Source organism: Saccopteryx bilineata, chromosome X (assembly GCF_036850765.1).
Source record: "Saccopteryx bilineata isolate mSacBil1 chromosome X, mSacBil1_pri_phased_curated, whole genome shotgun sequence".
In the NCBI taxonomy this organism is placed as follows: Eukaryota; Metazoa; Chordata; class Mammalia; order Chiroptera; family Emballonuridae; genus Saccopteryx; species Saccopteryx bilineata.
The window spans coordinates 88,121,034-88,134,940 of record NC_089502.1 but is presented as its reverse complement, the minus strand read 5'-3'; the positions used below and the strand labels follow the sequence as shown (position 1 = coordinate 88,134,940).

General features: G+C 43.8%; 1 protein-coding gene across 4 annotated transcripts; it reads right to left on the bottom strand.

Annotated features, from left to right (window-relative positions):
* Positions 1-8,643: 8,643 nt before the first annotated feature.
* HMGB3 (high mobility group box 3) lies at positions 8,644-13,592 on the bottom strand. Of its 4 annotated transcripts, none has more exons than XM_066249131.1 (5): positions 13,483-13,592; positions 11,189-11,343; positions 10,784-10,923; positions 10,187-10,361; positions 8,644-9,637 (listed from the first exon to the last, which is right to left on the bottom strand). In XM_066249131.1, the coding sequence occupies exons 2-5, from the start codon at positions 11,336-11,338 to the stop codon at positions 9,485-9,487; spliced, it is 618 nt and encodes a 205-aa protein (XP_066105228.1). In that variant the 5' UTR covers positions 11,339-11,343; positions 13,483-13,592; the 3' UTR covers positions 8,644-9,484. The 4 variants fall into 4 exon arrangements, with proteins under 4 accessions (XP_066105228.1, XP_066105230.1, XP_066105229.1 ...); XM_066249133.1 differs by lacking the exon at positions 13,483-13,592 and adding an exon at positions 13,295-13,450; XM_066249132.1 differs by lacking the exon at positions 13,483-13,592 and adding an exon at positions 12,926-13,131.
* Positions 13,593-13,907: the final 315 nt, after the last annotated feature.

Below are 13,907 nucleotides of genomic sequence, written 5' to 3'. Positions count from 1 at the left end.
AGGATTCCCTTTGTCATTGATTTTTGACAGTTTCATTACAATGTGCCTTGGAGAAGGTCTGTTTGGGTTGAGGTCACTGAGCACTTTGTTTGCTTCTTGGATTCAAAAAATTTCTCATCAATTATTTATTTGAATAAGTTCTCCATTCCCTTCTCCCTTTCTTCTTTTGATATAGCCATTATTCTTATACTGCTCTTTTCAATGGAGTCGGACAATTTTTGTAGAGCTCTTTCATTTTTTTAAATTTATGAGTCTCTCTGTCCTTCTCACTGTAGCATCTCTAGTTGCCTGTCTTTGATGTCACTGATTCTCTCTTCTATCTGACCTGTTCTATTAGCTAAACATGCTATCTCAGTTTTGAATTCATATATTAAGTTCTTCACATCTGTTTGGTTCTTTTTTAAAATTTCAGTCTCCTTGGTGAAGTACTCATTTTGTTCATTAATTTGCTTTCTCAGCTCATTAAATTGCCTATCACTATTTCCTCACATCTCATTGAGTATTTTCAGAATTTCAATTTTGAATTCTCTATTGTGTAACTCCAAGGTTTCCATGTGATAGAGATTGCTTTCTGGAGTATTCTCATTTTCTTTCTGAACTATGTCTCTTTCTTGGGTAGCCATTGTATTGGTTTTCTTCTGCCTTGATGGGACTTGAATGTGGTATTGTTAAAAAATCAAACAAAAAACAAAAATAAATTTAAAAATCCAAAAATATATAAAATGGAAGATAAAACCCACAAAAACAATAATCAAAAACAAACAAAACAACCACAAAAAAATAGAAAAAAGAAACCCAAAATAAACCCAAGCAAATAAAAAGGTGGCTATATTGCACTTGCAAGAGGTTTTTCGGTTGTTATTGTTTGTTTGGGTTTTTTCCCAGTAGGTGGCACTGGTTTCCAAGTTTTAGCTCTGTTAAGTACCCAGGATGACCTTTGCTGAGAAGCTCCTGTTGTTATGATGGAAGCAGGGCTGTAGTCGCAATGATGAGTGGGGCGTGCTGTGAGGGCTTTACCGATTTTGTAATAGCAGTCTCAGGCCTCAAGGCGCTCCTCTCTGCATCTCAACAGACCAGGGAACCAGACAGAGAGGCCCTCTGTTCTTAAGGGGAAAAGGTGGTCCTGTAGAACTAGCTGTGGTGTATGACTCTTCCACCCTCTGTGCCTCACAATGGGAGATAGGTGGAATCTGAGAGTTTGGGGGGTCGCACTTTGTATTTCTCTGTCTCTGTCCTGAGTATGGGCTGCCAGCAGACCCCGGGAACACTGGCTGTAACCCCACGTTCTTTCTTCTCTTTGGATCAGTATCTCTTTTGATGCCTACCCCTCAATCTTTCTACTCCTCTCAGCAGAAGAAAACACAGTCACTCGGGTTTTCTCCCCCCTTTAAAGCCCCAGCAGATGAAAACAGACAGACAATCCGGGTTTCTTTCCTCTCCAGAGCCCCACTGTAAGTGTCTATTATTTTCCACCACCCCTTCTTCACCCTTCCCACCTTTGATAGATTCAATTTGAGGGTCTTTTCAGGTAAGGCTGCAAGCCCAGCTGAGATTCTTTCACTGCTCCCAGATATTTTGAACTCCTTTTCCCTAGCCATCCTTTTTATAGGGGAAGAACAGTGTAGATAAGGGTTTTAGATCATAGTCAAAGTTAATTGGATCATAGTCATCATGAGTTCAGTTCCTAGAGTACAAAGTCTTTGCTCACAGTTTGCTGGGAGACAAAGGTAGGTCCCTTGAAGATCTATTGGGGCACAAAAGTGTATTACTTGCAGTCCCCTGGAGCACAGCTGTGGATCACTTGCAGATCTCATTAAGTCACATACACCTGTTCAGGTATCCCAGTTCCTGGAACAAAGCTTTTACTTGCATTAACCATTATGCCTACTCACCATAACCAAAGCCAACATTACTCAAGCTAAAATTTTAACTCTTGAGTTTCCCCTATCAACATCACAAAGTAGAAGGTGCAGGGATCCCCGAGTCACAATATAGAAGGCTGCCTGCCTTCCAATTGGACAGTAATGTCAGTAAGAAATAAACCTTTTAATGTGCTAAGTCACAAAAAATTGAGGGTTGCTCTTTGTAGCATTATGTTTATCCTAACACCCTGCTTCCATTCTTGCCCCTCCCTGTGCCTTCCAATCTGTCCTCCTCACAGAGGCCAGTGTAAGTTAACTATAATACGCCCTGGCCAGTTGGATCAATGGGAGAGTGTCAGCCTGGCGTGCAGGAGTCCCAGGTTCGATTCCCGGCCAGGGCACACAGGAGAAGCGCCCATCTGCTTCTCCACCCCTCCCCTTCTCCTTCCTCTCTGTCTCTCTCTTCCCCTCCCGCAGCCAAGGCTTCATTGGAGCAAAGATGTCCCCGGCGCTGAGGATGGCTCTGTGGCTTCTGCCTCAGGCACTAGGATGGCTCTGGATGCAACAGAGCGACACCCCAGAGGGGCAGAGCATTGCCCCCCCCCGGTGGGCATGCCTGGTGGATCCCGGTCGGGCACATGCGGGAGTCTGTCTGACTGCCTCCTTGTTTCCAGCTTTGGAAAAATGCAAAACAAAAATACATATGTGATCATATCATTATCCACCATCCCCAAAACACCAACAGATGAAAATTCTTAAATTCTTGCCATTGACCGTAGTAATGTTCAAAATTCTTCAGATGCCCTTCAAGGTCTATGCCTGCTGACATTTTCCATGATCTGTCCCTATTCATTCATTCATTTATCCATTTATTTATTCAATGGATATGTATTGAGCACCAGCTATACTTCAGTAGTTATACTAGGTCTGGAGATAGAGTCAGGGTAAGAGGCAAAGCAGAGAAATCATTTTGAAAGCTGTTACATTCACCCAGACAAAAGAGAGTAAGGTCCAGAATTACAGCATGTCTCCAGCTCTAACACTCCAGCTATGATGGTAGTACAACAGATATATCCAACCAAGGCCTGAGAGTTGGAGATTTCCCTGGAGGGAAATTAATGAACAGAAACCTAAAGTTGCAAGTTATAATCCAGCCTTAATGGAGAATAGGATAATTTGGACACAAGAGATTCATGTACACTGACAGCATGAATGAGGGCAGGGGTGGATCCGAGATAATTTAAGAAATACAATTGGTAGGATTTAGGAACTGTTTTTATAAGAGGGTGAGAAAAGGAGCCTGGGTGGAGTTCCAGATTGCAGTCTGGAGAAAAGAACATATTTGAGGGAAGACAATGAGCTTGTTTGTACACATGGAGTTCAAGGTACCTGTGGGTCAACCAAGTGGCTTGTCAAAGAAACAATTGGATCTACAAGACTGCAGCTCAGGGAAGAGGCCTAGTCTATCAATATATAGGTAGTGTAATCATCATGTCTCTTTTATCTTAAAGACAAGAGCAACAATAAACAAATAATGAACTCACTCTGATTCCGTTCCTCACCCCATGTCCCCTTCCACCCCTATGTCTACTCTCCAAAATCCTTCACACTAGAGTCAGTCAAGTCTCCATTCCTCTGAACCAGCTATCATAAGGCCCACCAGGTTTGCCATTCTATCAATTGCAAAAACATCACTGCATTACCTGAACTCTCAGCAGCATGTGATTGTACTGAGTACTCCCACCTCAAAATCCACTTCTGGCCTTCATTGCATAACAATAGCCAGACTGATTTTAGACTCCACCCTTCTTCTTTGCTCCCCCTACCATAAACTGCACAAGAAAATGAAATTGCCAGAGGAGCACTCCATCACTTCCCACTGAAAACTCTAGTGTCTTCCCTTCTGTAAAAGGCCAATTCCTTTAAGTTTACTCTAGATCCATTCCCTCTCTCTGCCCAGGGGAACTTGGTCTATCAATTGAATATTCTTCTTCTGCATTCCAACATTTCCTTCGACACCAGATTTTTCCCACCATTTATTTTCAAAAGCTTTATTGAAATATAATTCACATTCCATAAGATTCATCCATTTACAGTATTCACTTTTTACTATATTTACAGTTTTACAGCCATCACCAGTATCTAATTTTAGAACATTTTCATTTTCCCAAAAAGAAACTTCAAACATATTAGCAGTCACTCCCCATTTCCGCCAGCAACTGCCTAGGCAGCCCCTAATCTACTTTCTGTATCTACGTATTTGCCTACTCTGAACATTTCATGCAAATGGAATTACACAATATGTACCCTTTTTTGGTTAAATTATTTCCCTAAGCATGATGTTTTCAAGGTTCATCTGTGTGATAAAATGCATAGGCATTTCATTCCTTTTCATGGCTCAATAATATTGCACAGTATGGATAGATCATATTTATCCAGTCATCACTTGATAGACATCTGTGTTGTTTCCACTTTTTAGCTATTATGAATAATGCTGTTAGGAACATTCATGTACAAGTATGTATTTGTTGAAATACCTGTTTTCAATTCTTTGGGTGCATACGTAAGAGTGGAATTTCTGGGTAAATAGTCTATGTTTATATTTTATGTTTAACTTAAGGGACCATACTATTTTCCATGGAGACTGCAGCATTTTACATTCCCTCCAGCAATGTATAAGGAGTGTAGCTGCTCCAAATCCTCACAATACTAGTTATTTTCCTTTTCATGTTATCATTGTAGCCGTGATAGTGAAAATGAAGTGGTATCACATTATGGTTTTGATTTGTGTTTTCCTGATGGCTAACAATACAGAGAATCTTTTGATGTGCTTATTGGTATGCTCTATTTGGAGAAATCTCTATTTATAACTTTTGCCCATTTTTAAACTGGGTTTTTTCTTTTCCTTTTTGAGTTGTAATAATTACTGACATATTTTGAATACTAAATTCTTGTAAGCTATAATTTGCAAATATTTTCCCACACTCTGTAAATTGTCTTTTCACTTTTCTGATGGTACTGTTTGAAGTACAAAATATTTTTTATTTGATAAAATTCAACTTATTTTCTTCAGTTACTTTGTGCTTTTGGCATCCTAAGAAACCACTGCCAAATCCAAGGTCACAAAGGTTTGCACCTGTTTCCTACTGACCTTTATATATAGTTTTAGTTCTTAGATTTGGGTCCTTAATCAATTTTGAATTAATATTTTTTGGATGTGGTATGAGGTAGGGGCTGAAATTCATTCCTTTGCACGTGAACATTTGTTTAAAAGACTATTCTTTCCCTCATTGAGCGATATTGATACTTTTATTGAAAATCAATTGGTTAAAAAAAAAGAAAATCAATTGGTTATAGGTACATGGGTTTATATCGGAACTTTCAATTTTATTCCATTGCTCTGTCTATTCTGTTCTTATGCTAGTACTGCACTGTCTTGGTTACTATAGTTTTATAGTAAGTTTTGAAATTGAGAAGTCTGAGTCCTCCAACGTTATTTTTCAAAATTGTTCTGACTATACTGAGTTCCTTGAATTTCCATATGAAATTTAGAATGACTTTGTCAGTTTCTACAAAGAAAGCCAGCTGGGATTCTAATAAGGATTACATTGAATGTATAGATCAGTTTTGGGAGTATTGCCATCTTAACAATATTGTTTTCCAACCCATGAACATGAGATGTTTTTCTCTTTAAGTTACTAATGTCTTTCAACATTTTGCAGTTTTCCCCATATTGAATTTTACACTTTTTAAGTTTTTCACCAAGTGTTTATTTGACGCTATTGTAAATGAATTTAGTTTCATGCTCAAATTGTTAATGTAACACAGATTTTTATTTATTGATCTCATATCCTGTAACTTTGCTGAATTTGTTCTGAGTTTTAGAAATTCCTTAGGATGGTCTATATATAAGATGATGTCATCCACAAAAAGGCACAACTGTATTCCTTAGAGTCTGAATGCTTTTTTTTTTTTCTTGCCTAATTGCCCTGGCAAGAACTTGTAGTACAATGAATAGAAGTGACTCAAGCAGACATCCTTGTCTTGTTCTTGAACTTAGGTGGAAAGCTGTCTTTCATTATATTAGCAGTGGGTTTTTCTAAGTGCTTTGTATCAGACTGAGGAAGTTAACTTCCAGTCTGTTTTGTTTTTATCATGAAAGGGTACTGGATTTAATCAAATACTTTTTACATATCCATTAGGATGATGTGGGGTATTTTTTCCTTTATCGATATGCTGTCCCACCTTCTTTTTTAAAGTTAAAATCTTAGAAGGATGCTCAAGATAAAAAGAAAAATAGAAAACAGGATGGGGGTGTTGCTCTGGTTGAAGCAGGAAGGGAAGCCTGAGGCTGCAAAGGTGTCCCACCATCAATCCCTTCCCAAGTATTCTGGGCCCCACAGGAAACTAGGCCAGTGCCCAAGAACAGCAAGCAAATCCAGGGCTTTCTCATCCAAAACTCCTTGCCGGGCTGGTTCTGTCAGCCAACTAAGCCTCAACCCTTGGTCTTAGGAAGCCCTTCTCATGGCTGGCCTATTACAAATGTGCAACCACTTTAGCATGCTGAAAATTGCATTTATCCTGGAATAGAGCTCCAGTTCCAACTCTCCCCCTTACCCGTCTGAAGGGTTGATCTAGGGGCTTTGAAATCCTTAACACTTGCCCTTTCTCATCTTTCCATTAAATGTTAGTTTGGATCTATGGTTACAGCAAAGCTTGTACTTCTTAGATTATAATCAACCCAAAATACAGAGGTTCAGTATCTCAAACAGATTGCAGACAGCCCATTGATTACTTTTGGGGATGACTGATTAAGAAACTTTATTACAGAAAATGAATGCATCCAAGGTCCCCAAATACATTTGTGACGACACACGGGAAACACATACAATAGTTGCTACATCATAGCCTTGTTCTTTCCAAAGAATAAAACACCATTCAAGAACAGAGTGAAGGGGTGGAAGAGAGGGGTGGTTAGAGAAAGCAGGTACTGTCCTTTAGATAAAAAAAAAAATTAACAGGTTGGCATTACAAGAGTACCTACTGAGTGCCCAGAAATCAAGTTAAGCTGAAGCCTTAGGTGGTGACAACATGCCACTTGTCACACTTCAGAGATGCTACAAAGCATCATTCCATCAGAAGGAATATTGTGATGGGGTGGGTAAGGTCTTGCTGCAAGCAGCTAATGAGCCAAGTGGCTTTAACTTCAGTCTTTGTCTCTTTAGAACTAAATGTCTGCTTACTCAAAGATCATCTAACAGCTTGTCTACTTCTGTTGAGCTCCTGTGGGAGGACAAGAAAGTCACCCCCTCCCAAGTTGGCATGTCTGTTACTAGATTGATGGGCACCACTTAGCACAAACCCCTCCTTTGTGACAAGCTGAGTTTCTTTCATGGGATGAGGTTGCCCACAGCTCCCCAATCTTAACAATGACACATTGTGTTGGGCAGCAGCAGCTTCAGGCTAAAATGCCAAGTGATGGCTGGAGGAAAGTAACAAGGGCATGGTTGAAGCAGGAGGGGCAATCCTGAAACAAGTGCCTCTGGGCAAACCTCAGGACCAAGGGATTTTTAATTAGTGATCATATTCTAGAATTAGAGAAACACATTTAAGGACAAACAGTTCTGGAGTAAGAAGGAATGACTGTGAATACAGATTAGAGATCAGAGATCAGGGCAGTGATCATGACAACTGTATTCACTCAGGACATAAAAAGGTGGGGAGAACACTGTCTGCAGACATGCAAGGTTCCTAGTAGCCTATTTTAAGAAAAAGCTGCTTTCTCCTGAGTAATGTCATTAAAATACTTCTGAATGCTTCCCAGCTTCAAATATACGTAGCTGGTGTCAATGTTAGGCAATACCAACATTCACCCAAAACATAGTACCCCTTCATTACTGCCAAAAGTTAAGATATACAGTAGTACACACCAGCCCTCAAAATACTTAGTATCACCATTTTGCCAGTGGCCATCACCCCTTACCAACTTGGACAAAATGTTATACCATCCACCAACATGAAGTAATCACTGAAAACACAGCTTCTTCAAGTTTAAGAATATTTAACAACCTGTTTCTAATTAGCTCACGGGGTATATAGGCCATTCCACTTTTCATCTGATGCATTTAGTGCTTAGTAACAATTGATTCTATCAGCCTGCCTTGTAGGTGCCTCAACAGTCTGCAACAGGATGCCCAGCAATCTTCCTTGGTGTGTTTGGTTTCTTGAAGTAGGGGGCAAAATGCATACTGATCACTACCCAACACCCTTCATTGTTGTCCAAGAGACAGAAGCAGCAGCTCAAGATCTCAATTGTTGAGCCAAGTAAATGTTCTGGGTGCAAATGAAGACTGACACACCATACACACACACACACACACACACACACACACACTCCAGATGATTTTGCGGTTTAGCAATGAATCTGGCCCATGTCAGGGGTGAAGCAGGAGGCAAAAAAGAAAAAAAAGTTAAACCTCATAGTAGTCACCTTCAATCTTCATCACCCACCCTCCAGCACCTCCAAAGGCTGCTAAACCCTTGTCTGTGTCAAGTTTTCTTGGCTCCTACATTCAGTAGGTCAGACTTTATCTTATAGCCAATTCAGACACAAACAAAATCATGCAGTAGCTTCAAATAGCCTTCTTCATCTCATCCTAAACTGGTCCCATTTAAGTTACCAGATTTACAGGGAGGCTAGTTGCCAAATACAATAGAGTGGATTGTTTTTACCACTAGGACTGCTATGAGTCAGAAATTTAGACTTGTTATTACAGAGAACAGCTTAAAAAAATGTAATGCCATTTATTTAACTTCAAAAAACATTTCAGCATTCTAAACATACAAAAAAATAACAAAATGTTGCAAATTGTGTTTAGTACAGAAGGTTCCTGAACTTTCATCAATGCAGTGGCTTTTTGCTGACAACAAAGAGTTCTAGTTTGTTTTATAACAAACAGGTAAAAACTACAGCACTTAACTAAAATCCAAACACTTCTCATGCCAGCTGACCCCCCTTCCACAGCTAAGAATGGCAAAATGCTATGTCACTATATACAAAAACAAGACAACCTGAAGCTAAATGGATGCCCACTGCAGTGTCCACAGGTCCAGCCTCACATTGAACGCCCTGAGCTACAGCCCCTCCAAAAGGCATCTTCCCCACATTCTCAACGCCAAGCAAAGAGCATCAAAAGCTTGTCTTGGTTGTTTTGTTCTTTTTACAAACTATAGATATGTACAGTTGATAACCCAGGATTTCTAGACAATAACCATATAGATACCACCTTACTGATTAAAGAAAATGGCAAAAACATTTTTAAATGCCTTGTCACACCAACAGCAAAGTGCACAGAGTGAGGAGAACACGAGAGCCTTTTCATTTTAAAAATGTTTGGAAATATGTACAACTTTGATACAGTTTCAGGGTGCTCCAGACACCCATGGCCACTTCATGTAAACCACTGACAATTTCTAGAGCACTTTGAAAGACTACATATATGATCATGATCCAATTGTGTGATTAATCCTAATGAGGGCAACAGACACCTCTTAAGAGCTGTTGTCAATTACAGCGCTCCCCTACTCTAAGGTATTCACAAGGAGACAGATATAAAGTTTTTTTATTCATCTTCCTCTTCCTCCTCCTCCTCTTCTTCCTCCTCCTCCTCCTCTTCCTCCTCGTCTTCATCTTCCTCTTCCACCTTTTTCCGGGCAACTTTAGCAGGACCCTTTGCACCATCAAATTTTCCTTTAGATTTATAGTCGGCAACATCCTAGAAGGAACAGGGACACATTCCAAATGAGACAAGCTCTCCCACAGCTATTTTAGCACAGGGTAGAAACATGCTGTCCCTGCCTTAGAATAAGAAATCAGGAATCCAAAACAGTACAGACTGCTATTTAAAAAATTGTTTCTTGATACAAATTTGTTTCTCAGCCTTTTAAAAGGTAATGGGTGACCTGACTAAGTGGGACAACAAATGAATGCTTCCCTTCTCCCCCTCTCTCTTCCCTCACCTCTGTCTCTAAAGGAAAAAAAAAAAAAAAAAAAAAAGGAAACCCTAGCTGCATAGCTCTGGAGCATCATCCCGAGAGCAGAGGTTGCCAGTTAGATTTCCTGGTCAGAGCACATACAGCAGCAGCTCAATATTCCTCTCTCTCCCTGCCCCCCCCAAAAAAGGGTAATGGGTGACCAAGGAGCCTTTAACGCATGCATGTGCTGCTAGTCACTCAGCCCAGCAAAGCAGCCACCATCCCACAATCCCCTGACACAAAGCAGCTGACTACTCTCCATCCAAACCACATACTCTGACCCACCTCACCTTCTCATACTTCTCCTTCAGCTTTGCAGCCTTATTGTTGTAAGGCTGCTTTTCACTGTCACTTAAGTTATTCCACATCTCGCCCAGCTTCTTTGCCACATCTCCAATAGAGATGCCAGGGTTTGTGGATTTGATCTTGGGGCGGAATTCTGAACAGAACAGGAAGAATCCAGACCTTGGAGGGATAATTATATAAATTAAATGAGAACCCTCAAAAACATGAGCGTAAATCAAAATTCCATGTGACTCCTCTTTATAGTGAAGAAATGTGTGATACCATACACAGTGTTTCAAAGTTGTAGGTTCCAGAATGTTTAAGCTGCTTTAGAAATATATAGTGGTTTCTCTGTCTCTCGGGTACTGGGCAAGGGGTAGAGAATGGACCTAAGGACACTGACACCTGGATCCAGGCTGCTTGCTTCCCAGTGGAAAGGCCAACAGGCAAACACCAGGCACAACAGTTCACACATACCTCAAGCTAAAAGTACAGAATATTTTGCAAAGGTATCCTGACTTTTAGGTAAATTATCTTTTAAAAAAATCTTTCAAGCTGAAGGAAAGTTCCTCACGGTTGTCCTGAATCTTATGGTCACTTACGGTGGCCTTTTGGGAGCATTAGGGTCCTTCTTCTTCTTGCCTCCCTTAGCTGGTCCATAATCCTTCATTTCCCGATCATAGCGTACTTTATCTGCCTTTGCCATCTCATCAAATTTAGATTTCTCTTTCCCTGACATTGTCTGCAAAGAACAAGACCTATTAAATTCCTAAATGCAGTCAACACATACCTGTTCAGTTATCCTATAATTAACATGACAGCTGCTATAATCACTTGCAAAAGGGGATGAATGACTTAAAACTCCAGTCTTAAAAAAAAAAGGCACACATATAAAATTATAAAAACAGATGAGATGTGTCTAAGTAAAGAGGAATAAAACAGCCCCCTAGTACATAACCCCAATGTGAAATCCAACTAAAACTAGCTTGAAGAGAAAACAAAAGTACCTTCCACCTCTCGGAGCACTTCTTAGAAAATTCTGCAAAATTGACAGGAACCTCTGGGTTTTTCTTCTTATGTTCTTCTCTGCACGTCTGCACAAAGAAGGCATAAGCAGACATCTTGCCCTTTGGCTTCTTGGGATCACCTTTAGCCATCCTGACTGTGATGGATGTAAGGAAGAGAAACAAAGAAAAACAAATCCAATGAATGGAACAGAACTACAAGATATACCAAAAGCAGGGCAAAATTAAAATCGCGGTTGTTCTTAGGTAGCAGCTCCAACCTCCCCAAAAAAGCCTAATGCCCCTGGCAACCAAAGACAGACTGGGAAGGAAATCAGTCTCACTGAAGCTTGTCATTTAACTTTTGACCAGCATGAAGCCCAGAGGTTCAAGAGCAATCAAGTTCTCCAAATGCAACGAGCCCAAGTGGGGTGGCTCAGCACTACATTCCAATTTAGAAATACTACATTTTGGGAACTACAACCATAAAGTGGAGAGGACACATTTGTAGTCGGTGAAGGCTGATGATAGAAGTTTGAAACCAAAGCCAGCTGGTCATGTTTTACTCCCATGTTAGAAACAAAAACACTGTCACCGCTGCTAAACACAAGATCAAAGCAGGAGAACTGCAAATAGGGAAAATTCGATATCTCACTATTGTTGATGAGTTCTGACTTATAATAAAAATAGCTTTAACAAGAATGGTAATACAGCAAGTGAACAGATATTTCTGTACTTTGTAAGTCCAAATCTGTCTCTTCACCATTATCTAAACGGGCAGGAGGTACCAAAAGGGTTAGTCTTGCTCATCTGTAAAGCAGAAGGTATGTCCAGCCAGAAATACTTTCTCTAAAGTTTCCCAATAAAAATGCAGCTGTGGTGTGTCATAGTCCCTGTCCCACCCCCACCCCCCAGCTTCCCGCCATCTTTTCCTTTTCCCACACCCAAGGTCATCATGTGAAACTAAAGCGCTCCACTCTGCAGGGACAGACCCAAAGGCTGCCTTTGGGCCCCACAGTGACTGCGTGGGTGGGGCAAGACAGAACGCAGGGGAGCCCCAGGCCGGCAGTGGCCAGCTGGGCTGGTGCGGGTGTCGAACATCCATAATTCACCTTCCATTTTGTCAAAAGCTTCCTGATGAAAGAAAGTGCCCCTGAAATGCACCGTTGCCTCCCCCAGGGGACGCGCGGGGCCGGGGGCGGCGACCGCAGCAGCGCCCGAGGCGCGGAGCCTGGCAGGCAACGACCGCAATGATGGTGGCGCCTGCCATACCTCTTAGCCCAGCTCACTAAAATGGCTGATCCGCGAGCAGCCGGCACAGGCGGCGGTGGCGAACAAAGCAGTCCGGGCCCCGCCACCGCCGCCCGCTCGCCGGCCCCCGCCCCGCCCCGCCCCGCCCCGGGCGTCCGGAGGCGCAGGGCTGAGGGGGCCGCGAGCTTGACCCCCCCCATCGCCGGCGCGGGGTGCATTCCTCGGAATAACAAAGGCGCCCGTGCAGCCATGACGCACGACAGCGCTGGGGCTCGCGGCAGCGCCCCTGGCCCTCCAAGCCACCAACCTCTGGGACCAAGGCCAGAGCCCGCCCAGGAACCCTACCGCCTGCCCAGCCCGCCCGCCAGTCCATCCCTCGCCAGGGCCCATCACGCTCCAGCCATGTTAGCAACGGCGGCGGTGCCCAGCGGGCAGGCGACGAGCGGGGGGCGGCCGGCCTGCCCCCCACCCCACCCCCCCAACCCGGACCTCCGTGCGCTCCAGAGACGGCCATGTTAGTGCAGAAGCAGCAGCGCAGCCTGCGGGCTCGCACAGTGCCCAGCAAAGCCTGGTAGCGAAGTTTGCCTGCGCCGCAGCCGCCGGCGGACACCGGCTGCCCGTCCCCCGCTGCATCCGTCCCGGGCCGGGGAGCATTCTGCCTCCTTCCCAGTGCCGGCGCCCGGCGCCAGAACGCGCGCTTCCCGAGCCCGCTGCCGCCGCTACCCCAACATCTGGCCTCAGGGAGTGTGAGCCCCGCGACGCGTCCCCGGGGGGAGGGGGCGGCCGAGGGTGGCTCCGGGAATGAAGCAAAGCCCAGACAGAGGGAGCTGGGAATGAAGCACTGGAAAGTTGAAACACCTGAATTGCTTCTTCCCAGTCGATTAGGTAAAAGGAAGGCGGAAGGGGCGGGAAGGACGCGCGGAGGAGAAGCTAGAGACCGCGGCACCTGGCCACGCTGGCGGAGCGCGGGCAGGAAAGTTATGCGGACGCTGCTGCTGCTGCGGCGGCGGCGGCGGCGGCGGCGGGCGCGGGAGCCGGAAACGTACCTGTATTGTTCGCCAGTCTGGGCAGCGCAGGGCACAACGCGAGGCTCAACACTCCCCAGCCTCGCGCTAGCTGCCTCCACGAGAGCCGCCTGATTGGCCAGCAGGCTCTGCCGTTTAAAACAGCCTCCTTGCCCGGCCATTGGCTGCGGGCCTCATGCATATTAAACAGGTGCGGGCGCCCGTTGGGCTCGGCCTCTGGGATCATTCATTCAAAGGGAACTACTCGCTGGCGCTAGCTGCAGATTCAAAACTGATGAATAATATTCTCGCTTTCCCACCCCTACGCCCCCTCCATGAACTGAACTGGGGTCTCAAAGGACTTTGGAGAAGTGGCCCCGCCATTCCCCGTGGCCTTGGCCTCTGGCGTGGGAAGGCGAGGTTGAGGCCAGCTGATCTGTCCTCTGCTCCCACCGCACCGCGGCCCG

Excerpts from the sequence above, each read along its gene's own strand:
- HMGB3 (XM_066249132.1), bottom strand. The coding sequence starts at position 12,950 with ATGGCCGTCTCTGGAGCGCACGGAG. Across the intron at positions 11,344-12,925 it reads CGTCTCTGGAGCGCACGGAG|TCAGGATGGCTAAAGGTGAT; the intron begins GTCCGGGTTGGG and ends CATCCATCACAG. Across the intron at positions 9,638-10,186 it reads TGAAGGAGAAGTATGAGAAG|GATGTTGCCGACTATAAATC; the intron begins GTGAGGTGGGTC and ends TGTTCCTTCTAG.